The following is a 25,966-nucleotide window of genomic DNA, read 5'->3' on the forward strand; positions in this document are numbered from 1 at the left end:
CAATCGATGTTGGTTTAAAATTAATATTTGGCCTTAAAAAGTGTACGACACTTGTTTCTAATGCTATTTCGACTAATTTTGCTAATTGTGCGTGTTACGGTTTTACGGACGATGACATCTATCTCACCTTTGAGTTGAAGAAAATGGAGAAGAAACAGTACAAAGGCACGTAATAACCAACAATATCCTGTCGGGAAAGCAAAAATCATTGGGTGGAATGGAAATAAAACCCAATATAAATGTTAATTGAGTTGAATGGCAGCATCAAGCCCCAATGTTTAGGCGCATAGCCTAGCAAGTTGACTTTGGGCCAATATATAAGCCTGAAGACATAAAGCCTGACCTTCTAAACACTCTGAGCCCAAATAAATTGAAAAATGAGTTCATTTGAAAATGAGATTCCAAGGGATACTGATTGCCACTCGGGGAACAAAATCATAATGCTGTGAGAATTCAAGCTGCTTGTCTCCGGAAATATGTGCTATATTTGTACAAGATATTATCCAATTCCAGGCAACCCAAAAGTGTAACTCTCTTATTTAATACATTGTTAGGTAAGAACCCTACCGTGTGGCCTTATTGGGTAGCCCTACCTGCTCTATACGAACCTCCTTGGAAACTGGTCTACTCAACCTCCTAATGACCTGTACCTACGGTCATTTAACTTTTGTCCCCTGCAGGACACCCTGGCTACATGGTTAAGAAATAAAATTTTCAATTTAAAGATCTTCAATTTATTTTTTTTAAATAAAATTAAATTTATATAAAAAAATTATTTTAATATTTAACTCATTGATTAAGATACAATATCTTATTCAAAGAATAAGGTTTTAATTTTTTTTTCTCAATTAAAAAAAAATTATTCTTTAAAATTAAGTAAACAAAGTAACAAAAAATTAAAAATAATTTTATAAATATTTATTCCATGTCAACAAATATAACTTGTATTAAGCTAATAGTATATCATTTCATTCAAATTTTAACATGTTGATATGTTTTTAAGAACCAATAAGTTATCAATTATTTTCATTCAAACATTAAATATGTTGGCATGTTTTAAAGGGCCATCATTAGTTATTTTTAACACATACCTTTGAACTTGTCCAAAGAATGAAACAGTTACATGAAAGCATCGCCACATAATTCATACTTTTCGCAAAATGAAATACAAAAAATACAAAAGCTATATATAATGATCTGTATTGTGAGCATTTTAATATTTTAATATTGTTTTTACATAGTGCACATATTATAGTTTTTTTTTAAGTTTTTTTTTTGAAAAGTGTGCACATATTATAGTGCTATTATCCTCTCTCTAAAATGTTAACTCATTGAAATGTTTAATACTCATGCTTATAAATACAAAATTCTTATCTCTTTATTTGACATGAAATTTCATAATATATTTTCTTATCTAAATCTACAAGGTCTTCATTTCGAATGAAATTATCTTATTTATTTTATTTATTAAAATATTTGATATGACATTAATATGATACCCAAATTGACTCTAATAATATTTTATCATTGATCATTATCCATAGACGTTTGAGCTTACCACATATTTTGCTGACCACCTTCATCACCATAAACGTTTGAGCTTACCCTTCATAGGTGGACAAAATAAAAATATCTTTCTCAATCACGTTTTTCACTTTCCTGCTAAAGCAAAATCAAAATTCAAAAGAAGTAGAGAAATATATTCATTTTTAATTGACTCCATTCTTCTAATATTCAGAAAACATCCTTGGAAAATGACTAAAAGATCTTTAGCTTCCCAATCCAGCTAATGTTTCAATACATTAATCAATAATAATATTCAGTTAGCATGGATAAGCATGAGAAATTGTTCAAATTTCATTAATTTCTTTGAAAGGATAAGATAGAAACTCCTCACGTTTCTATGTCTCAAGGTCTTCCACTGGAATGTTGGGTGATTCAGCTGCATATTTTTATAGCAAACCTTTGGACTTCGTGTTTAATTTCTATTTAGCCAAGAAGGCATTGACTTGCACGACATGTACGAATTGCTATCACTTCGTTCAATCTGAAAATGACCATATCCAAGCTTGGTTTTCAGTACTTTCCACAGTGCATGGATCTCCTAGTCTTTTCAAATTAAGTTAAATACTTAAATAGCCATTCAATAGGTATATGCTTGGTTCCATCTGCAACCATATATAGCCACATAACTGGGTCCATGTCATTAATTTCTGGAAGCAATTGCAGGGTGCAAAAACAACAATATTTTTTACATGAGGTATTGTTGGAGAGCATTAGCATCTTTATTGTCACATCATTTTAAAAGCCTACTTGTGTCTTTATAATTAAATGTCTTCCCCTTTTTCTTGGACAAAATCAAAGACTAACAACTAGCAAAGAAAAATTAGATTCCAATGACAACTCCAGAAGCTGCCAAGTACTCCATCTTCAAACACTGCATAAATATAATTGAGGCTATTGCTAGGAAGATAAAGACTTGTGCCATAAAAAGTCAAATATATTTGGCAGTTGATCTATTTGTACTATCGGTTTTCCTACGATTTCCAAATTCAACTCCCTTAATTTTGATGCGATCACCCTTTTTGTTTGTTGAAATAAAAATTATATAAATGTATTCACACACGTAACAATTTCATATTTCATCTCTTTTTTTTGTATTTTAATTTAATTAACAATCTGATTGGGAAATGCCAAGATATTCTCCTACTACTTATTATTTATGATAGTTTTTTTTTTTTGGGGGGGGGGGGTGGGGGCAAGACTTTGATTCATAACTTGATTCAAATTATAATAAACAATTAAAATGTTGGAATGAGAGAAATAATAAGAGTAGTATTTCTATACATGCCACTTGTTGAAAAAGATGGTTTGATTCATAACTTGATTCAAATTATAATAAACAATTAAAATGTTGGAATGAGAGAAATAAGAAGAGTAGTATTTCTACACATGTCACTTGTTGAAAAAAATGGAAAGATGGTGGAAAATTAGCAGGGATGTTGATGTAGTTGTTCTCAGTCCCATTATCTTATTCTATATGTATACTTGGCTGCCATTGATTTGAGATATTGTTTTCTTACTTACCCCGAATTCTTTAATAATCTATTAGTTGAAGGAAAAGAATAAGTCTTTATTTATTTTTGGTCTTTTCCCAAACCAGCAAAGAAGAGATTTTGTTTGCTTTGGTTTGCCATTGACAATCTTACAAGTGTTTGTTGCTGTCGACATAGCTTATCTCAAGCAGCATAGATGATGACATTGAACGACTTAGTGTGTAAAAAGAAAAAAAAAATAAAGAAGATGATGGCATAGATTTAGACTGATTACATATACACCTTTATTATTTCATGAAATTGACATTCTCAAAGCCAGGTCCTTGAACAAAATTCATATATATATAGTATAAATTTGTTTTCATGACCTTTAGCAATCAACAAGACCACAGAAGATTAACAAAAAAAATAGTCTTAAAATTTAATTCATAATTCCAAAAGCTTTTTCAAAGCTTCTTACGTGCTTTGAAAGAACTTTTTGAAAGCTTCGTCTTTTATTTAATAACATTGCATGATGATTATTATTTACTGGCACTATAAGTTATGTAATTTGTTTTTTTGATCCCATAAGTTTTTTTTTTCAAAATTTGAAGTAGAAAAACAAAATCATGATAGAACTCGAAATAGGTTTAATACACATGATGACATTGTTTATAATTCATATTGTTTGTGAATTATATATATATATATATATGAGCCTTCAGAAGAGCTCCTTACCATATATAAGTCTATATATTTAGATATAACTCTACAACGAGCTCAAGGGATCACATAGTAAAATAATTGAATATGTCAAATGTTAATAATAATTTGCAAGATATCACCAATATTGATCAACTAATAAAATCTCCTAAATCATATATGTGAAATATATGCTTATAAATATGTAATCAACAATAAATTAAAAACATATATATATATATATATATATCTTGCTTAGCAATTGAAAAAAAAAAAAAGTCACACAAAGAGGCATGCACGTCCGATCCAAGGTTGTAATTAACAACAAATTCTTCATTCTTAAGCTTTGGTTTTCCTTCCTCCATGAAAAAAAAGTCAAAACAAAACAATGGATGTGACATCATTTGTCGATTGCCATCGACCACCGTCGTTGGTCGACATCTTGGTAGCTTGATCTGATAGTAGCCATGAAAATCTGCTGCCAAGAGCATGAGAAGATTTATTTGAAATAATTTTTTAAAAAAAGAAAGAAACGAAAACAACCAACTAATTTTGATTCGGTCAAAAGTTAGTTTATCGCCTTTAAAAGCTTTCCAAATGTTTGGCATAGGTTTTATACCATAAAATAAAAGTGGCCTGTTTCTCACTTATGGAATCCTAAGTCGAGTTTTAATCCAATGTCACTGTCTCATATTCAATGCTTCTGCCTTCCCAAAGCGAAAGAAGGAAAGAAAACTGCTTACTTTTCCTTCCCTTGCTTTTCACATGCAGCTCTTTGAATTGTTTAGTTGAAGACTCCTTTGGCTTTTTCCTCAGCTAAGTACAAATTGTGGCCTTCACCTGCCATGGTCCATAATTTTCCTTTCTTCTTAATTGTCGCCATTATAAAAAGGTAATGCATGACATACCCTTTGGAATTCGCCCGTACCCAAGCCCTTTGCTTTTATGTTGCCACTCTTTAACACTTTTCTAATTATTATTATTATTATCCATAACCTTTAAAATATCTATCTAGCTAATATATTTCACTCGTTGTTTAATATAAATTATGTGATATATATACTATTAAATGTAAAATCATCTCTTATATGGATGATATTTAAATTTCATAAATGAAGTTATAAAAATAAAAATAATTTATAAATGAACATTATTATAATGTGTTATTTACATAAATCAGTTTTCAAAATCTAAAAACTCGTCATTGATGTAAAATATCATAGCCCTCCTTTTAAGTTTTCTTTTTGGGCACAAAGGAAGGTTAGATCCCAAGTTGCACAAATGTGTTTTGCCAACCTTATCATTTTGTTCTGGCAAAAAATTTCATAATAATAATTAAAACTTATCATTATACAACAAAAATTTCAAAATTTTTTATTAACTTTTTTTTTTGAAAATTTCTTTCTGTTTTTGTTATTAATGCTCAATTATTATCTTTTTAAGGTTACAAATTTATAATTTTATAGGCTTCACCAAAAAGTATAAGATTGGTTTTTCCATATTTGTCACACCCGTTTATATATTTATCCTATCCATAACAAATAAAATGTTTCATAATTGTTGAATTTGTCATGGTTAGCAATAAAATCAAATTATAGAGCTACCAACATATATATATATATATATATACACACATTATGTAATATATAATGGGAGCTAGCTAAGGCCTCTATCATAATAGATTCGGTATGTACTCTTCACCTTTGAGAATATTCTTATTTTCCGATTGTGGAGTCACAGGCATTCTCACACGACCGTTTTTTTTTTAATATATATAACATATATATGTATGAGACATTCCTGATGTATACAAAGTTAAAAAGCATGGAAACTCTATGTTGTAAGAGATAATACAATTCTTTATGCTCTTTGCCCTTTGCATAAAATATGGAGTCACTCCATTTGTCTACAAATGAAGTTGATTGAATACCATCTCAATTCCCCAGTCAATTAGAGATTTTGGATATTTTAAATTCCAAATTGGTGAGTTTTTTTATTTATTTAATGATTCTTAATTAATGCAAAGGAATCCTTCCCAATCCAATCAAATCAAATCACAAAATAAATGCAAAGCAAAATAAATGTAGATTATAAAACATTAGCTAAAGGCTGTGTTAGATGAAAAAATTTTGGTGGATACCTCAGGTTTAGATAATGGTAAAATGTAGAATGGGATTAGCCGACTAGGCTATCCCCAAAAAAAGAAAGCAAATAAATATGTTAGGCGAGTTAGATCATTTCATGGGTTTAAATTTGTTAGGCTTGAGTTTGGTTTGTTAGTTTAAATATTGCTAAGACCAGCCATCGATATTAGTAGAATTCCTTTCATGAGTTATGATACATTAAGACTGTATAATTGAAACCTCTTTTACAAGTTTATGTTAATTTATTAAAATTTTATAAAAAATTATATTTATAAGCATGGAATGTATAATAATTGACAATTGAATGGATTCAGATTGGACAATTTGAGTTATTTATTTAAAAATTTAAGTTAATTTTTTTAAATTTTGAATCGATTCACAAAATGAGTTTTTAAATTTGATCAATTTTTATCATCTTTGAATATTTATATCACATCTCATAATACAATCAATAATTTTTAAATAAATAATTAATAACTTGAATATTTTTTGAAAGTATGATAACTTGAATTTTAGTTAAAAACAAAAGTCAAAATTTCATTTCCAACCATGTGACTTTTTGGTATTTTGTTCACTCCAATTGAAAAGGGAGGAGAAAGGGGAACCACTGCTGAAAATGGAATTATAAAAAAACGTATTTACTATTTATCTTTTCGTACAAACAAGAAACCCACGACGTACAGCGCAAAATATTTCCATAAACATTTTTCAATAGAGTTTTTCTAAAGGAGTGAGTGCAACCTTTGGGACTTTCAGTTTTCCCACCAATTGAAAATTTCCTTATATATGGAAAATATTCTCCAAAATAGTGACTAAATGAAACCAAATGTCTAAATACAAGATCAAAGCATAAACAGATGAGGAGAAAGGAAGCTGACACGAAATTAGTTCGTGTTTTTGGTTTTTTGGCGCCCTTCAAAAGAATGAAGAGAAAGAGTCTCTGTTCCGATCTTTCAAAAAAGAGAAAAAAAAAAAGTCTCTGTTCCTTGCTTCACACGTTCATTTTATTTTTATTATTATTAATATTGTTAACTGCCTCTCTCCAAATCGAACTCATTGTTTTTTCTTCTTTCTCTAGAACCCAAAATAGAGGGAAAAAATAAAAAACACTCTATTTTACAACTCTCTCTGCCTCTCTTCACCTTTACACTCTCTTTTTCGATATCTCAAAGCCCTTTTCTTCAATTCTTTTGGAGTTTAGGGGTTTCGTTTTCGCTACCCATTTCGGAGCTCCTTCTGCTTACTGTAAAAAGAAGAAGAAGTGACACTGTTGTATGGATCCGGAAGCCGGGTCCGTGACCCGGGAGTCTCGGCTGGTACTTTTTTTTCCTTCAAATTTTAGATTTTTGGGATTTTTATGTTTGTATTTGTTGATTTGCTTAACTGGGTACTTCTCTTTTATTGGTTTTTCGTAGTGGTTTTAGTTTTCGTGTTTGTTAGTTTTGGGTTCTGTCTGTTTTCTGAGAAAATGTGAAAGAAAAGTAAGGAATTTTGAATTTGTTAATGTTGATGATATTTTTTGTATAGGATTATCTAAAGTGAACTAAATGGGATGACTGGGCTTAGTTCACGTTGCCTTTGAATTCAGTTTTCCATTATAAATATCATTATAGTTTTCTGTTATTATTCAATTTTTATTGAGTTCGGTTTTGGTTGCCGGTTTGTTATATTAGTTCCCTACTAGCTTTTAATATTACGTTGTGAACAAATACATCATTTCTTTGAAAAATATGAAGTTCCAAAAGAAGTTGAATTTTAATTTGCTTGTTTTTTTTTTTCCTGCACGTGACTTACTGAACGTGCTTGTTCTCTTTCTAATGTTCCACTTATTGGAGATGTTTAGAAAGCATACCATAGCATTTTCGCATATTTTATTATGTGCAAGAAAGAATTTTGATAAGGAATGAGGAAGTTCTAATATGTGTTTTTTTGCTCAGCCAAAATTCTAATATGTTTGATGCTTGTTTTACATGCAGAAATTTTACAGGAGTACTTTATGTCTTGCGTATCAGAGTTTTGGTGTTGTTTATGGTGACCTGAGCACTTCGCCAATATATGTTTATAAAAGCACGTTTTCTGGGAGGTTGAGCCTTCATGAGGAAGATGATGAAATACTTGGGGTACTGTCTTTGGTTTTCTGGACTTTGACTCTAATCCCTCTATGCAAGTACATTATATTTGTATTAGGGGCAGATGATAATGGTGAAGGTGCTTTCAAAGTCCTGCATATTTATCACCTTGTTTATTGAGACCAATATAGCTCCATTTAGTGTGAATTTCCTGAAGGAAGCCTCATTCCTGCAGGTGGAACCTTTGCTTTATATTCATTGCTTTGCCGGCGTGCAAAGCTTGGTCTTTTGAGTGCTTCTGATGTGCCTGATGATGACATATCTGCTTATAACTCTGGACTACCCAGGAAGGAAACTGTAGCTAGTTCAATTTTAAAAGAGTTCTTTGATAAGTATCAAAGTTCCCGTATTGTTTTGCTTTTACTTGTGCTCCTGGGGACTAGCATGGTTATTGGTGACGGTATCCTAACCCCATCAATGTCTGGTATTATCTTTCTCCTTGGATAACTTGGAATTCGATTACCTTTAATTCTTTTCAGAAGGATGAATCTGGAAGTTAGATTATTTTACAGGTCATTTTGATGTTGCTTTGCAGATGAACCCTATGAAATTGAATATAACTGTTACTTGCTTCTTGATGTACTAATCACAAAAAGTTGCATCTTGTTACTTCATCTGCTGAATTTTTTCTTCTCCTTTATGATCTCCTCCTGCACTTACGAATGAGTTGCATTTTTTATACAGTTCTTTCTGCAGTTAATGGCATCAAAATTAAGGCTACCGGTCTTCATGAGAGTAAGTCAAACTAGCATTTTCAAGCTTCCTTTAGAGTGTAGAATTCGTTTATAATTGCTTCAGTCAAGTTGCTCCCGATAACAGATATATCTAAAAGCCAGCCCAACTGCATTCTTCCAGTTGCTAGCTAGTTGGAAATTTGCAGGAAAGCTAGTTAGCATTTTACACGTGGACAGGAGTTTCCATAACTCCCATTTGAATGGAGCTAATATAGTTAAGTTGCATCTTTGATCAATAAAATGGATTCACATCCTTAATTTGGCTTCTTTCATGCAGATTATACTGTATTTATTGCATGTGTGATTTTAGTGGGGCTGTTCGAACTTCAGCATGTTGGGACTCGTAGGGTTGGATTTCTTTTTGCTCCTATTTTGTTAGCGTGGCTCTTTTGCATTAGTGTCGTTGGAATTTACAACATAATACACTGGAATCCACGTGTAATCAGTGCTCTGTCACCATATTATGTGTATAACTTTTTCAAAAAGACTGGAAAAGATGGATGGAGTTCTCTTGGAGGCATTGTTCTTTGTGTTACAGGTTCGTCAATAACCCCTCAAGATAAACCCATTTCATTTAAGGTATTTTTGATTAGAATAATGAATATTCCCTCTTTCTATTAATCAGGTGCCGAGGCCATGTTTGCTGATCTTGGTCATTTTTCCCAGCTTTCCATCCGGGTAAGTTCTTACCTTTGAATGTAAAACGTTTGAATAATTTGGAAATGAATGAGAGCCATCAAATGCTTGCTATCATCTGTTCCCCTATTTTTTGCTTGTTGCAAAAACTGTAAATGTCTTTGTGAATGTTTCTTATCTTTCTCTGTTTTCTATCTTTGTTTGTTCAGTGGTTTGTGTAGACATATTTGCCTATTTGTTATGTGAAAGCATGATGATCTGCTTTCTTGATTTCTATTAACATATGTTTCTGATGAACAGATTGCGTTCACTGTTGTTGTCTACCCTTGCTTAATTTTGGCGTATATGGGTGAGGCTGCGTATCTCTCCAAGCACAAAGAGGACCTTCAGAGAAGCTTCTATAAATCAATCCCTGGTAAATCAAATGAATGAGTCTTGTAATTCACTAGAGAGCTGTTGCTCTGTGAGTAAAAGATGGTTTGTTGTCTACTGTGTTTGGTCAAAAAAAATGTAAACCATATAGATTAGCAAGCACAATTGTAAAGGTTTATGCTATGTAAGCCTTTTGGATGAGTTTAAAGGGTACTTGTTCAAGTCTTGACTACTGCTGAGTGAAAAAAAGAAGTTTGGACTGCTTAAATCTTTAAATATCTGCTCCAATCAAATAATGCTACATATAATTGCAAATGACACTATTGCTTTTTAATTATTTTTTATGGCATAGAGGAGTGTTAAAGATACTAGTAAGGCTGAAAATAAGAGGTACTTTTTCCATTATTATCAGATGTAGTACATGGGGCTTGGGTCATAATCTCATAGCAAAATTCCCCCCCTTTCTCTATGCAGAGGTTGTATTCTGGCCAGTGTTTATCATTGCAACCCTTGCAACAGTTGTTGGGAGTCAAGCAATTATTTCTGCTACTTTCTCAATAATCAGCCAGTGTAGGGCTTTGAAGTGTTTTCCACGAGTCAGGGTGATACACACATCAAACCACATACATGGGCAGATCTACATACCAGAGGTGAATTGGATCTTGATGGTTTTATGCCTTGCTGTTGTGGCTGGCTATAGGGATACAGACATGATAGGCAATGCATATGGTACAATCTTGAGCTCTCTCTCTTATGCCTCTCTTCTCCCTGCAGTTCACTCACATTCAACTTTGACTTGTTGCTATTCTTGTTTTAGGCCTTGCAGTGATTACTGTAATGTTGGTTACCACCTGCTTGATGTTTCTGGTTATCGTTATGGTTTGGAAGAGGAACATTTTGGGAGCTGTTGCTTTTGTCATTGTTTTTGGGTCCCTGGAGATGTTTTACTTCTCCGCTTGCCTTGCAAAAGTTCATAAAGGGGGTTGGTTCCCTCTCATTTTCTCCCTAATAGTTCTGTCTACAATGTGCATATGGCACTACGGGACTCTAAAGAAACACTCTTACGAGTCACACAACAAGGTATGCTTGGATATGCTTCTAAGCATGGGCCCAAACCTGGGTATAAATCGTGTTCCTGGAATAGGCCTAATCTACTCAAATGTGACCACAGGGGTCCCACCAATGTTTACCCACTTTGTCACCAACTTTCCTGCCTTTCACCGTATCCTTATATTTGTTACTATTCGATCTCTCACAGTTCCTAAAGTTCCTCTCAATCAGCGATATGTTATAAGTCGCATTGGCCCAGCAGAGTTCCGGCTTTTCCAATGTGTTGTTAGATACGGTTACAAGGATGAAAGGAAGGATAGTCATGATTTTGAGAGTCGTCTGATTGAAACTGTGGCAGAATTTTTACAGAGCGGCAGTGATGATAGTGAAGTTGGAGCCTTAGGAATGGAGTTCGGCCTGAATCAGCGGCAATCAAGTCCACCAGAGGATGTTGCTGCTTTGGGGCTTGAGAATGGAATCAATAGCAGAGCTAGCAAGAGAACAGTGAGATTTCGTGGAGTGGGATGTAGTAAGGAATTGGAGGATCTGACAGAGGCAAGGGAATCTGGTCTGGCATATATGATGGGTAGCACTTGTATTTTGGCGAGTGAAACATCTTCGTATTTGAAGAAGTTTGTCATAAACATTGTTTATAGGTTCTTGAGACAGAACTGTAGGCATCCAGCCACAGCACTTGGGATCCCACACACCTCTCTGATCGAAGTAGGAATGGTTTATCGTGTGTAAATCATGGCACAAGGTTTTAAAGAAGGTAAAGATTTTTGAACAGAATTGAAATGGGAAAGGATCTACCGATGCAAAAGGAGGGAAATTGACCTAACTGCCTAATTTTAACACTTTTTGTAATAAAGACATGTAATTAGATTTTAAACGTTGCTTAGGTTTTCTTACAGATAATACAGGTTTTCTTAGGTTTGGAGGTTTTGCAGATTTAGCCTTATAGGAATACGCAAACATGTAATCATAATTTTTCATAGTGTCATTCAGATCTCTCTCTGGCTGTTCCTTGATTGAAGTTAGAACATGTAATCAAAAAGCAGTCTTCCTTGTCCCATCTCTCTGTAACACCTATTCTGTTGTTTAATAACAGTTTTAGAAACAACAAATTCCTACCACTTAACACTTAATTTTTAAGGATTAATAGCATCAGCAAACATTATGCATCATGAAATAAGTGGATTAATCTTTGTCAAGCAAGGACGATTCACATCAAAACTTAAAACCAAATTATGCATCAGAAAATAGATTTATTGCTGCTATACATCTTTATTGATTCATGATTCAACCAATGTACACCCAACACAACATATCTCAATTTCACACAGGTATAAGCAACAAAAACACACAACCCAAAAATTGTTTTTTAAAGGAACCCAGATATAAAATCTATTCTTGTTGTAACTTCAATTCTGAGATGCCCCTATCAAACATTGGCCAAGTTGTCAGGCTTGGTGTGTGGAGGAGATGGGAAAGAGGTTGTTGCACCGGGCGGCGGAGCTGGTACCCCATAAATCTGAGGGTTGGTGCGGATATCTTGTCTCCCTTTAGCTCTTCCCCAGAAGTAACACCCAACACCAAGTAATATGCAGAAGATAATTAGAGGCAGAGAGATCACTACCACCATGCCCATCTTCACTCAACCAACCCAAGAAGACTTCACAAAGAGAGGGGATGGGGAGAATATGTTATAAGAAGTTTGGCTTCTTCAAAAGAATTTGGAGGTTTCAGATTCTGCCTAGAACAGAGTGGCGTGGGTGGGATTTTAAAGGTGCTTGCTCTCAGTATGCTTAACGTTCAAGCCTCCAACGGCTACTTTTTTTTGGTGGGCCAGAAGTCCAAAGTAACTTTGGCATTTCCAGTGGAGAAACTGAGAAAGTGTACCATGGTGAGTTGGCTTGCGAAGGGGCCTTTGTCTGCCAAATCACGACATTCCGATTCTCCTCGGGTCTTAGGAGAGTAGTTTATTATTATGCCTCCACTTAGTGAAGGTTGTTCTCTAATCAAGCTCAATTTAGTAGCAACAATACGAAAATCAAAGATTGCCACAAATTTACCAAGAAGATTCTTCTAAAAGATATATTTTATTTTTTGTTTGATGGGAAAAGGGCTACCAAGTATTGTGCAACCAATCATGAATTTTTCGACTTTATCCTAGTGGTTAAATTCACCGATTAAACAAAATTACTAGATAAAAGAAAAAACCTCCATATCCCAAAATTTCAACGTTTTGATTAGTTTGAAGCAAGAAAATAATGTTCTTTTAAAGTATTCTTTTGAATTCACAAGCTAACCAGTATAATTTGGTTTTGGTTAACCACTCTACAATACTTTTATAGGATTACTTGAGTGTGAAAAACAATGTATACTTTTTATAAATAGTCGTACTGGTGATGAGGATGGCTTTAAGGAGCAAAAACAGGTGGACGTGCCGGAGTGGTTATCGGGCATGACTAGAAATCATGTGGGCTCTGCCCGCGCAGGTTCGAATCCTGCCGTTCACGCCATCGTTTTTATACATATCCCTTCAATGAAAAAGGTCAAAGGGTAATGTTGAGCTTGGACCAAATCCAAACCCAAGTTTGGCATGGTTTGACGTCCATCTTCTACTTGGGCCTGTAGTTCACATTGGGCCAAGAATTTCTGTCAGCCCGTTAGGTTTTTCTTTAAAAAAAATTGAAGTTTTGGTTGGTAAGAGGTTTTTTTTTCCTTTTGTTTACCCCACAGTTCATACTTCACACATGAAACTTTTAAATTTAAATTTCCCAGTTTATTTACAAAGAATTGACTTTGGAAAAAATGATTTAGACTTTTGGTTGACTTACCATTATATCAGCATTATTTTTTAGGGATTAAATTAAAGTCAATGCCCCATAAGTCTTACTTTGAGATCAATCAATAATCACCAACTAAAGCGTTTGCTGCTGTCTCCTTCGCTTATCTAAATTCCTATCCAAGAGAAATGTATTTATCTTTGATTCCCCATAAGTCATTTCGTTGCTACTCGGTTGCAACGTTTCCTTGTGTATATGCATACAGTATATTTGAGTCACATTCTTCTTATTCTCTCTCTCTCTTTTTTTTTTGTTTGGGCAGAGATTTGAGACACACTTCAGTTGAAGTAATGAAGACATCAAATCAAATTGGTTTCTTCACCAAACCAAAACGAAGAGAAAAGAAAATTGAAAAATTCAATCCATCACAATAGCTTATAGAAAAAAATAGTTCTGACATCGAGAAACCTCACCAAACAATGAAGAGCTTATTTAGTTCAAATAACATGGAAAAACATATATATATTTGTTGAATTGTTGATGCTCTCACTTCTTCTCTTAAAGAGGAGTTTTAAACAACATTCATTCCATTTTGTTGCTTCAAGTAGATTGGATTGGGATGATGGGGAGAAGGAGAAGGAAATGCAGGATATTGAGGAGCTGGTGGAGGGGTGCCTGTGGCCATACACCATCTGCAACCGCAATCATCGTCTGTGACTGAGAATTAGTGCCAAGCTGCTGAGCAGCCATGGCTTGCCCTTCTTGCTGCCCCTTGTGCCTCCCTAAAGCGTATCAACCAAAGGATAAGAGAATGAAGAAAACCACCATGGGAAGTGGAACAATCACCACATATCCCATTTTTCAGTCTTGCTCTCTTTCAGGAATATTTAGGATGATCAAGATTTCCCTTTGAGCTACCTGCAGTACGAGATGAAAGTTCTTTGATGGATAATGATGTCTGCTCCACAGTTTTATCTGGAGGAAGAATGGGAAAAAAGAAGTTGTTTAAAACAAACTTTCTGCTATATGCTCATCAAATGGAGAGAGAGACCAAACGCAGAGGGCCTAATTGTCTTTAATTTTAAACCATGAATGTCTATTTATGTCACTGAGAGCTCCAGGAAAATTGCACCCACTTGACTTTTTTATCTTATCAATAATTTGCCTTTCTTTTTTAATGTTCTTACAAACTAGGTATTGAGAAAACAACTCTGGGAATAATTCTTGATTGATTATAAAAGTTCACCACAGAGCTCATGACAAGACTATGAGATACATACATAGCCATGTAGTTTGGTTAAATATACTCGATGATTTTACAGCAAATCAGGAAAACAAACACTGCCATCAGTGCCAGTCATGAATGGTGTGGACAGATTAATCAAAGTCCTGGAGTTAACCACCCCATTACTCTTAATTTTGTTATGTTTTTATTTCTCCAACCTCTACATGTTCTGTAAACTATAAATAACTTCGTGAATTGTGATAGTTTTCGGTTTTGACTTTTACCCCGTCAACTACAATCAAGTGTCCTTGCAAAATATTTATCAGTTTGGCTGGCAGCATGTTCTGAGTTCCTTTCAGATGTTTCTGATTTAATTATTCATCAACATTTTCTATCCATCTTTTTCGCTGCTCATAATTAGCCAAGATATTTATTACTTGATTCTAAATTAATATAAAATATTTTTAAATAAACTTAAAATCAAACATTAAATATTTTATTTTTCTTTTTCAACTAATTCTCATTCATCTTTCTCGATCGAAATTTTAGTCATAAGTTAATTTCAATGTATATCAATTACTTTAGATTTAGGTAGTAAACATTTTCATTATTTTTTATCGCGGAAAGAATCCTTAGTCCTTACCCTTCCCTTCCCTTACAATGAAAAGGAAAATATGGGTCAATAATAAGTTTCCTACCATCCATGCAGCTTGCTCAAAGTTTTTAATTAATTAAGCTGGTTTTGCACTTATAAACAAAAAAAAAAAAATTCAATCCAGGGTTCGGTTTTACACATTTGACTTCATGTTTTGATCTCAATCTGTTTTCTTTTGCAGCCAAGTATACCAGGATGGAGATTGGTCCTAGAAAATATTCCTGATGGTTTTACTAATTAAATTCAATAGCAAATTCCAATTCAAAACAATGTTATCAGAAGAACTAATCACATTGATGGTTTCTTCTTCCTGGAAGGTTGACAGGGTGATAGTCATTGTCAATGCTCTTGCAGGCTGCTAACAGTGTACTACCTAACAGGGGCATGCATCTTTGAATTACTGCACCTTTCACAAATTATATTATACTTACAAAGGCATTCTTTACACACACACACACACACATATATATATATATATATATATTGAAAAGCACAATATTCTTTATAGTTATGGTATGCATCAATAATAATCACTAGACAATGAAGGGTCAAGTGAAGCAAAGAAGGTCTGGCGGTTTTTGATCAGGCTGAGGACGATCTTGTGGTGTCCATGGTTACCTACATTGGTATGTTGTTTCGTTTCTGATCAGTTTTCGAAAGAGTGATTGTGGTTAATTAAGAAGATGTTATTGTGTGAAAGTCTTTTTGATCAAAAAGTTATTGTGTCTATCATCTGTTTAGATGTCAATTTTTAAAAATTGGATCCTCTTGGTTACATGAGGAATTTTTTATAATTGTATAGCTGAGTCTTGTGGGAGCAAACTACCAAACACTAATCTTTTATATACATTAGTGGCTATGATTCTAGGTCAATAGATTTACTTGAAAATCTATGGACATATAATCTTGTCTGCAGAAGGAGAGACCTTCTCCTGTATAAAATGAATTATAACTTTCAAAAAAAAAAGAGAGGAAAAGTTAGCAAAGTTCTGTCTTAAAGAGGAAAGTAGCGAGGACATTTACACCTCTCACAGAACACATAACTGAAAACAACAAATATTAGAGAATGATTTTAAGGTGTGTATTTATGTCTCTTTTCTAAAGTTTTATTGATTATTTATTTGGATGTGTAAAATGGTTACAAAAGATAAATTTTATTAATATAATAAAATTTAGTGATCGATTACGTTTTACATTGACGAAATCAATTTACTCAGTACTCTTTATATAAAAGGAAAAATTTTTTCTTACAACAAAATAATATGAAAACAATATTAAAAAAATTTGAAGAACGAAGAAAAAAAGATTACAATATTTTTCTGTTCGTCCATTTTCTAAAATCTAAATCTTATTTATAAATAAAAATATGTTTTTTAATGTTTTTTTATTGACATAATTTTTTAAATATATATAATTATTTAAACAGATATTATATTTAACATGCATACTTATTCAAAAGATTTTCTTCTTCTCATTCTTCCGCTGTTATCGTTGATAATGTCCAACACTTCTCACCTTCCTTCCATAATGTCACTGAATTCGGTGACATTTACTGAAGAAAGATTTGGTGCTGCCCCTGGGTTAATGTTGATATTACTATTGTTGTCAGTATTCTCAGATGCTATGGAGTTTTGTGTATCTTCTGTCATAAAGCTGCCTGTTAAATCCTTAAAATCCCAGTCAGTTAGATAACTTGGCCTTGTTATAATACCGCTCACTTCAATATCTCCTGCAAGCATAGCAACGACACGAGACATGGGCGGCCGCATCGTTGGTGATCCTTGAGTGCACAAAAGTGCCACTCCCATCACTCGGAGAGCTTCATTTTCATCCAACTCCACTAAATTTGGATCAACCAAATCCAAGCTTTGGTTATTTTCATGTATAGCCCATGCCTGGAAACATTGTAGAAATAAATCTCATGCATCATGAATTTTTAAGTCCTTTGAAGGCTTTAAAACAATGAGTACTACAAATGAAAAAAAAAAAAATCCTAATACTTACCCATTCCAGAAGATAGATCTTGTCATCCTTCAAGCTATTATCAGTGTTAGGTCTACCGCTGAGGATCTCCAAAGCAACAATACCAAAGCCGAAAACATCAGCTTTCTCAGTGAGATGTCCACGCATTGCGTACTCTGGCGCCAGGTAGCCACTTCAAGATAATTAAATCACATGGTGAATGTTTATCCAGAAAATTTTTATATCTAGTTATTCTGTTACTGAAACCTTGGAGTCAAATAATTAAGATAGAAGTAAGGTCTATGCTAAGCCTCCAAGCCTTTGAAATTTAGTACATGAGGCAATAGTGAGAGTAGTACCATCAGCCTAACAATTGCATAATAATTACAAAAGACAAGTAAAAAGGACGACGGGTGGTCGGCAACAATTTAAAAGCTAACTCCAACCTGTCATTACTTGTTTTTATTGCAAAAGTTTTATCATTTTACTACTGGCTTAGTATAAGTGTGCTCAGTTTATAAAAAGAATATTATAATGACAAACAAATAACTAAAAAAGCCATGACGGAAGGACATTTGAGCTAAAGGCTTAAGAGGTTTACATGGTTCCTGCAACCCGAGTGCTGATGTGCGTTTTTTTGTCATCATAGAGCTTTGCCAATCCAAAATCAGATATTTTTGGACATAGTTCTGCATCAAGCAAAATATTACTTGCCTTAACATCTCTGTGTACAATCCGTGGCCTAGACTCCTCGTGAAGATAAGCTAACCCTCTTGCAGTTGCTAAGCAGATATTGAAGCGGGTTGCCCAATCAAGATGCAAGTCACTGCGTCCTGCATTTATAGTGCCAGAAATCTTATTAAGTAGTTCACTAGGGAGTAATCAACGATGGAATAAATTGGCAAGCGCATAATCGAATTTTCCTGCAAAAGACTGAACAAGGGAAAATAAATCTTGCACTTGTTCATCATAAGATTAAAATCCACTCTTTTATGTTTTCATTTGTTTCGGCAACAGCCAGTAGTAAAATAATAAGTTAGATCCATTATCTAACAATTTTGTAAGTGAAGAGAACCTATTATCTACGGTTCGTCTGTTCCAAAGTCCAAACAGAGGAAGCATGAGAGAATTATACGGTGTCATCATACCAAAGAGTGCCTGATCAAGGCTTTTGTTCTCAAGATACTCATAAACAAGGAGATGCCTTTTCCCTTCGATGCAGCATCCGTATAGTTTGACAAGATTGCGATGTTGCACTGCTGATATGGTAGCTACCTCAGCAATAAATTGACTTTTCCCTTGGTGAGATGCTACTGAAAGTTGCTTCACAGCTACTACCCTCCCATCAGAAAGTGTACCCTATGAGGTACCTTAACTTAGTAAGGTTGAAATATAAGTCATCCTCTCAAACTTTTTTCATTACATGTCAGGCCAGCATCATGATAACATGCTAAAAATGTAAAACATAGCTTACCTTGTAGACTGCTCCAAATCCCCCTTCTCCTAATTTGTTTGAAGGACTAAAGTCTTCTGTGGCGGCTTTCAACTCAGCATAGCTAAATGTGTTTGGTCTAGGACCAATTGCGAGAAGCACTGAAAAGTCAAGTGAGGCAAGGAGTAGGCTGTAAGTTGTAGTGATGAAATGCAAAAAACTCTCTAAGATTAATATTTAATATAATGTTGAAGGACTTGTAAATAGTGCCAGCATTGGAGAAGCATCACAAATTTAAACTCAGGAGGCCTTTTAGAAGACCAGATCGTTCCCTTTTAAAAATTGATATTCAACAGAGATCTAAAGGTGCTAACAGATGTATCGGACCTCTACAGAAACTGCAGGTACAAAAGGAAGAAGGCTAAGAAATCAAAATGTTCGAGCTAATTTTCCAAGATATTAAGATTACTTTGTTTCTCTCGATTTAATTATCACTAGATGACAGGGTATTAAGTTTTCTGAAAGAACATATATTATTATATCTACAAGAGTGTAGAGAATTCATGAACTGCGGCTATCAAGAGTGTAGAGAATTTCTATGTACAAAGTATCCACTAGTTATTCCCAGCTGAAAAGTGAAAAATGTCAATTTTCTTAAATTCCCTTGACAGAATCTAAAACCATAAATAGAATTACTTCATACTTTTGAAATCGACTCGCATATTTTGTTGATATATAAAGACTATCACGAGTATGTACTTTGTACTTGTTGATGTATGGATGCCCTTACCTTCCTCATCATCATCATATTTCTTTCTTCTCTTAAAGAAAATAATCACACATATCAGTATCAAAGCTGCAACTCCAACAGGAACTATGATACCAACAATCAATGCTGTCTGGTTTTTCCTGCTAGAAGTGCCCGGGGGTAACCCACTAACAGTTGGTATAAAGTCTGAGCAACAAAAAAGAGGCATCAGGAGCAGCAAGCGAAAGACAAGCACATTTGAAGAATCTTAAATAAAGATTCTTACCTGGGACAACACTAATAGCTGAGATGGATGGACCATAGTAACCGAATTCTGGTACACAGCAGGTCCCTTTACCAGCCCAAAACAGGTGAATTTCAAGATGGTTCTCTGTCACATTAGCAGTGAAATTCCTAGTAATTGCTCTCTCAGCTCCACCTGCCTCCTTTGAGATATCGAAATCCTTTGCTTTGAGGGATCCCTAGGGATGCAGTGGTGAGATATAACATTAAAAGTCCTCAATGTAAAATTAAATGAACATAATTGTATTCATATGTAAAATTAAATGAACATAATTGTATTCATAGAAACACTGCAAATAGAAGGAATGAAGTTTATGGTATATAATTGAGAGAAATACCTGAATATAAATATCAAAAACACGCCTTCCTAGACTCTTCCAAGACTGAGTGCTTCTATCTGGGTACGCTGTTTCCGCAAAGAACAAGTTTACAGTATAAGGCCCATTCTCAAGGCCTAGGCCATAGTATCTTAGTGATGCAGGGGATATCCTTGAAGTCTGATAAATCGCTGGAGTGTTGGTGCTTTTCACTTGTGCAAAAGTGTTTTGCACATACAGTGGATTCTCCCTGTCTTCATACAAACCTACGTTGCTAACTGCCCATTTTTGTGTACTGGTTACATTAAACGTTGCAGCGCCCAGAGTACTGTTCTCAGCCTCAAAAAGTATCCCATCGGCAGTCATCTGTGGACCACCACACTTGATTGCAAAGTTTGCATCTGCCATGCAAACATTCAGATTTGGTTAGCAAATAACAAAGCAATTGTCATTATCTCCCCAGGATTCTATATATAATTAAAACCTCAACAATATGGACTGATACAAAAGTTTTAGCTAAGCTTACATCGTGGAGCATTTCTGTTGCATGGGAAACCTCTTTGAAGGCATTGCAATCCTGGTAAAAGTCTGTGGAATTTGAAAATATTATTGTTCATTTGGATTTGACATATGAAGAGTAATGCATCGCATAGCTGCAACAGCAGCAGGCCGGCAGCCATTTGCTCATGGGCAAAAGGTGGAAAGGGAAAGATAAAAACTGAGTGGTAGGGGCAATAACTCACCTTATGTCTGAGCTGTTGAGTGTGAAGTTGTTGGCCACCATATTCCTACATAGAATGCCATGAAACGATCTCTTATTCTCTTAATCCGAGTCTGTAAATATTTGATGAATGTCCTCATCCCAAATGTGTGTGTCAAATATGGGACCGGTTGACACATTCATTGTTTTTAGGCATATTAGGTCTATATTAATGATAATTATGAAAAAATATGCTCCATTTGAGCACCAGAAAGCCTCATGCTCAAATCTAAGTATTAAAATTGGAGAACAAAGATACGGAAGTGTCATGGATTTAGAGACATACACTTGTAAGCTTGAGTCTCTCCATGAGGGCAAATTTCCTGATAGATGATTGTAAGATACATCTCTGCATCAGAGAATTACATTAGTTAAAAGTGAGAAGCAACACCGATCACATAACCAGGATACAATTCAACTGCCTCAGTTCACTGGACTCTATGCAATGGCTTTACAATTATAGATATTTATCAAAGGTGGGTGTCCACAAGCAACATCACTCATCATTCATCATCCCCCACTCACATAACTTAAAAATCACTCCTCATGGACAGAGATGACTTTGATTGGGATTCAAAATGGTTCAATGAGTGAAAATTGCTGGCAACTGATTCAATAATACAGTATTGTGATATGATGACGTACATATTCTTTAGACTTTGGCTCTTTTGACTAGGAAGGGTACCTGACAGACTATTATTTCCAAGAAACCTGGCCATTTCAACAGCATGAAAATAAGAAACAAAAGAAAGAATGTCAGTCAGGTGATAAAGCACTAGGCCAGAAACACATATTATAGATAAGCCTGACATAGATGAGATTTTCAAGTATTGAAGGGGATGGTTTCGTCGAATTTACAAGTACGTAAGAGAATTCATATTGAACAATTCACTTGGAATTTGGCCTGTTAAGTTGTTGAAACTCAAATCCCTGGATGAAAAAAGAAATTGATAAAAATTAATAAAGCAGAGAAAACTTGTAACTAAGTTACAGTACTAGCAGTGAATTTGTGAATAAAAAACTTACAGCTTTTGTAAAGATTGGAATTCTACGATATCAGTCGGAATACTACCAGTTAGTAAAACATTTCTTAGAACTCTATAGGAAAAAAGAAACCAAAAAAAAAGTTTATTAGTCAATAAATTTAGGTAAGAGCTAGCATGAAATATTAAAGAAAAAAAAGTCAGAGTCACAGATGACAGAACAAGATGTTAAAGAGTATGTTTAACTCACAAGTCGGCTATGTTCTTTAAATTTCTAACGAAATCAAGAGAAGAGCTCCCATTGTATATACCAGAAATTCGCCTACATGATTCAAAGACATACATATCAGATATTACATGCATTCATGTGTGACTATGTAGAGAAAGAGAGCCTTGGGGGGCCTTGGAGTCGTGGAAGTAATATGAAAAAAAAATGTTTACTCACAGAATCGTCAGTGAGGTTAAGTTTCCAATATTGGATGGTATAGGACCTTCGAAAGAGTTCCCTTCAAGTTTCCTGTAGTTTCATTTGACAGACAATTCAAGAAAGTATAAGAATAGGGCTGATTTTTCTTATCTGTTTTTTTTTTGTCTTTTTTGAATATTACAAAGAAAAATGTTTTGAAAACTTACAATGATGCAAGCTTTGTCCAGTTATTGCCAATAAAGTCAGGTATTTTGCCTGTTAAAGCGTTATCTGATGCATACCTGAAATTCAACAAGCTGACTATTACCAAGCCAAGGTAAGCAAAGGCAATTTTCCAGAGCGGAAGAAACAAAAAGCAGCAAGCATATGAAAGAATCATGATTCCTTGGTCTTTCTTACACAATTTGCAAATTTCGAAGGTTAGCAAAGGTTGAGGGGATTTCACCAGTGAATCCACAACTGTTAATGTAACTGTCACATTCATAAACCAATGCTGTCTTAATTTTCTATGATCATAAACATATTAATGAAATACTTACATGCCTAAAGTGAACTAGAGAGAAAGTTATAACTTACAGTTGTTGAAGTTCAACTAGATTACCCAGCTCTGGAGGGAGCGTTCCAGAGAAATTATTAATACCAAGAGACCTGCATGGCACACACCATCGGTTCTTTTTTTTTATTTTTTATTTTTTTTTGTTAAAAAATAAGAAAAATATGGGGTTTTACATGTATGGTAGGTACACATGCATACATAGATATAGAGGGATAGGCATGCATACATATTTAAATAAGGCACTATTAACATATAAAAGGAAGAACAAGAAATCACTTCTTTAGATTTTCCTACTCTCAAATCAAGGGCCTCGTAGGAAAGTTAAGTCTTTAAATATCAAGTGTCTTAAGAAATTAATATTTTGACTGACCAAATACCTATTTTTCTCTTTTATGGTGCTTCTTTTTTTAACTATACCTCAGATTTAGATTTGTTTGTCACTTGGGTGTAAGTGTGAGGCGGTAATGCTACAAATTGGTTGACAATGGATAAAAGAATTGGGCTCTTTAATTTATTCTGGGCTGCGTGTAGTTCTTGGGAACTATTATGGTAACTGTAGGGGTTGTTCTGGGTGGTATGAAACAGATTATATACTGTTCTTAAAGACAAACACAATGCTGTTGGTGTTTATGCTTCAACCTGTCCAGCCTCTTATTGTATCATTTAATGCATCAATAAAGCTTGGCTTAACAAAGAAAAAAAAAGAATTTATATTTTAGAGTTAATAAAGCAGGATATCTACAGTTATGTATCCAACAGCATTATCTTCTGAGTAAAAAAAAAAAAAAGAAATTACAGATATCCATAAAAGAAGAGAAATCTCACTTATTTCTTTAAATTTTGTGGAAAAGAGCTGATATTTTTCATGATATCACAGCAACACAACACTAAAGTAGATTGTCCAGAACCTATCTAGCAAATTACAGGTACCAGTTTCCTTCCAAACATCAGCTAGAATAAATGAATTAAGCAACAATTAGTTAAGACATCTTACACCCTAAATTTTCACCTTGTGACCATCTTACATACACACGCACGTATTTGAAAAAGGAGTCTACTTATATTCTAAAACCTAAAATAATCTCTTCTTATAAAAAACCGAAAACTCTAAAATTTAAGCTTAATTCAAGGGAATATATATAAATATATAATATCATGTATTATAGCATAAAAAAAATCATATATTTGTTTGTACGAAGAAGTATGTTTTATGAACAAGATGATTTATAATTCATTGTAGAGAATTTCTTCAAGTCTTACAGCATATAGAGTTCTTTAAGATTTCCAATCTCCTTTGGAATGGGTCCAGATAATGAATTCTGAGCAACTGACCTGTCAATTTATTTTAAGTGTCATTTAAAGAATCAACACCTCTTACTAAATAAGAAAATACCAATAATAATAATTTAAATCAGACGCATTTTACTATTCAAATGAGCACATACAATTGCCATTCTCATAAAGTAAAAATGAATATACATAAATGTAAAAGGGAAAAAAAAGATGAGTTTGTACCATATGTCAAAAAATGACTTCATTCATACTAGGAAACTTTTTAACAGTATAAAGGCCACCTTTCTTTTATACTAACACAACTATATTATTGCCTAACTTTCAGGATAAAATTAAGCCACCTTTCTTTTGACAGTAATTAGATTAAATATTTAAAAACTTTACCACTAGACTATAAGCCAATTACATGTATAGGAGATAGCAAAGACATCAGGCCACACAAATTGAAGTGGAATTATGCATAAAATAAGGAGCACTCTATTTTCCTTCTTTCCATTGTGTTGTTAATTAATTCTTAACTACTGCTGCTGGAAACCCATTGAAGGCCTGAAAACCTACACAAAGTTTGCTAGACTTGGAAAATTTGTGGGAAATAACATCAACTGGTAATGAAAATAATGCATTTATGGCATAATGTTTCAGTACTCACAGCAACGCTAGTCTGGACATATTTCCAATAAATGCTGGCAAGGGACCAGTGAAGAAGTTTTGATCAATCTTCCTACATCACCAAACAATGAATGGTTATAATTAGTTTCTCTAAAACTCCATTTGTAATTAGTATGTTTAATCTAACCAGTTTCCATGACTAAAAGACATATATCCATGTATATTAATATGTAAAAATAAAATTTGTATACCATTTGTCATTCGTAAAATCTTAGAAGTTAGTGTTTTTTATTGTCTTATAAAAATGATTTACATGAGGAGAAGAGAGAGAGTATTCATACAAGAAGGTCAGAAATCTCAAAGCTAAAAGCTCCTCTGGTATCTTTCCTCGCTTTTCTAGAGAAAATACCCTCCTGAAAGTAATAGCATCGACATAATTTAAAATCACAACTATAGAGGTAAACAAAAATGAAAAAGTAAGAACACAGCTCAACATTACAATGAGGAATATCCAAAAATTCTATGATTATGATTGTATAAATAAGGAATCCAATTGCATGGTCCAAATGCTTTGGGTTAAAATAAGATCAGTCTAAGGACAACAATGTCGAGGGTAAATATGAATGTCAATTTGACATGTCATGTTAAAAATAATCATTAAAATTTCACTGTTTATTAAAATTCACGTGCAGAATAGTGTCATAAGCATTTCTCCCGACCACGTAAAGGTTAGGGTTCAATGCCATTTAAAAGGGTTACTGCAGTGAGAAGGGGCTACTGCTTCAGTGCTATTGGAAGAGTTGCCCTACACATTCAAACGAAGTTCAAACATGAAAACCATAATTTCAAAAAGTTTCAGTGTGGCCTTAGCCTTATTGCACTGTTGTAATAATGGGTTAAAATATTACTAGGGTAACTCTAAAAGGAGAGCAAGAGAGAGCATAAACATACAGTCTAGTTATGTGACAGATAGTGCCATTTTCAAAAGAACAGTCACATCTAATAGCCGGGTTATTAGAAGAGTCCTCGAACACAGAATCACTGTCACTAAGAGCACGTCCGCTGCATGGCTCTCCGCTGATGTTCCAAGTGTCTGGTGCCT

The 25,966-nt window shown here is 33.9% G+C and overlaps 3 protein-coding genes and 1 non-coding gene across 4 annotated transcripts; 2 read left to right on the plus strand and 2 right to left on the minus strand.

Moving 5' to 3' along the window:
• The first annotated feature begins 6,535 nt into the window (after positions 1-6,535).
• LOC110423930 (putative potassium transporter 13) lies at positions 6,536-11,873 on the plus strand. Its single transcript, XM_021438365.2, has 9 exons — positions 6,536-7,197; positions 7,858-8,089; positions 8,186-8,434; positions 8,695-8,745; positions 9,022-9,282; positions 9,370-9,422; positions 9,681-9,795; positions 10,227-10,481; positions 10,570-11,873. Exons 1-9 carry the CDS (start codon positions 7,156-7,158, stop codon positions 11,547-11,549), a joined length of 2,238 nt encoding a protein of 745 aa, XP_021294040.1. The 5' UTR covers positions 6,536-7,155; the 3' UTR covers positions 11,550-11,873.
• A 113-nt stretch (positions 11,874-11,986) lies between these two features.
• Positions 11,987-12,553, minus strand: LOC110423931 (uncharacterized). Its single transcript, XM_021438366.2, has one exon. The coding sequence runs from the start codon at positions 12,451-12,453 to the stop codon at positions 12,247-12,249; it is 207 nt and encodes a 68-aa protein (XP_021294041.1). The 5' UTR covers positions 12,454-12,553; the 3' UTR covers positions 11,987-12,246.
• A 689-nt stretch (positions 12,554-13,242) lies between these two features.
• TRNAS-AGA (transfer RNA serine (anticodon AGA)) lies at positions 13,243-13,324 on the plus strand. The gene has a single exon. It is a non-coding gene; the product is annotated as a tRNA-Ser (tRNA).
• A 3,645-nt stretch (positions 13,325-16,969) lies between these two features.
• Positions 16,970-24,939, minus strand: LOC110423671 (putative LRR receptor-like serine/threonine-protein kinase At1g56140). The gene is made up of 21 exons (XM_089784900.1): positions 24,905-24,939; positions 24,223-24,294; positions 22,983-23,054; positions 22,806-22,877; positions 22,613-22,687; positions 22,425-22,496; positions 22,230-22,301; positions 22,023-22,094; positions 21,855-21,926; positions 21,642-21,707; positions 21,283-21,345; positions 20,980-21,024; positions 20,763-20,824; positions 20,258-20,637; positions 19,903-20,098; positions 19,659-19,823; positions 18,911-19,029; positions 18,585-18,795; positions 18,038-18,269; positions 17,479-17,629; positions 16,970-17,369 (listed from the first exon to the last, which is right to left on the minus strand). Exons 1-21 carry the CDS (start codon positions 24,922-24,924, stop codon positions 16,986-16,988), a joined length of 2,673 nt encoding a protein of 890 aa, XP_089641026.1. The 5' UTR covers positions 24,925-24,939; the 3' UTR covers positions 16,970-16,985.
• Positions 24,940-25,966: the final 1,027 nt, after the last annotated feature.

This window comes from Theobroma umbraticum, unplaced genomic scaffold, assembly GCF_002168275.2.
Source record: "Theobroma umbraticum cultivar Fairchild unplaced genomic scaffold, ASM216827v3 scaffold_204.0, whole genome shotgun sequence".
NCBI classification, from domain to species: Eukaryota; Viridiplantae; Streptophyta; class Magnoliopsida; order Malvales; family Malvaceae; genus Theobroma; species Theobroma umbraticum.

Coding starts and splice junctions, on each gene's coding strand:
- LOC110423671 (XM_089784900.1), bottom strand. CDS start 24,924: ATGTCCAGACTAGCGTTGCT. Junction 22,878..22,982: donor CTAGTTGAACTTCAACAACT/GTAAGTTATAAC, acceptor TGAATGTGACAG/TTACATTAACAGTTGTGGAT. Junction 21,708..21,854: donor ATGAATTCTCTTACGTACTT/GTAAATTCGACG, acceptor TGAAATGGCCAG/GTTTCTTGGAAATAATAGTC.
- LOC110423931 (XM_021438366.2), bottom strand. CDS start 12,453: ATGGGCATGGTGGTAGTGATCTCTCTGCCTCTAATTATCTTCTGCATA.
- LOC110423930 (XM_021438365.2), top strand. CDS start 7,156: ATGGATCCGGAAGCCGGGTCCGTGACCCGGGAGTCTCGGCTG. Junction 8,090..8,185: donor GGCAGATGATAATGGTGAAG/GTGCTTTCAAAG, acceptor TCATTCCTGCAG/GTGGAACCTTTGCTTTATAT. Junction 9,796..10,226: donor CTTCTATAAATCAATCCCTG/GTAAATCAAATG, acceptor TTCTCTATGCAG/AGGTTGTATTCTGGCCAGTG.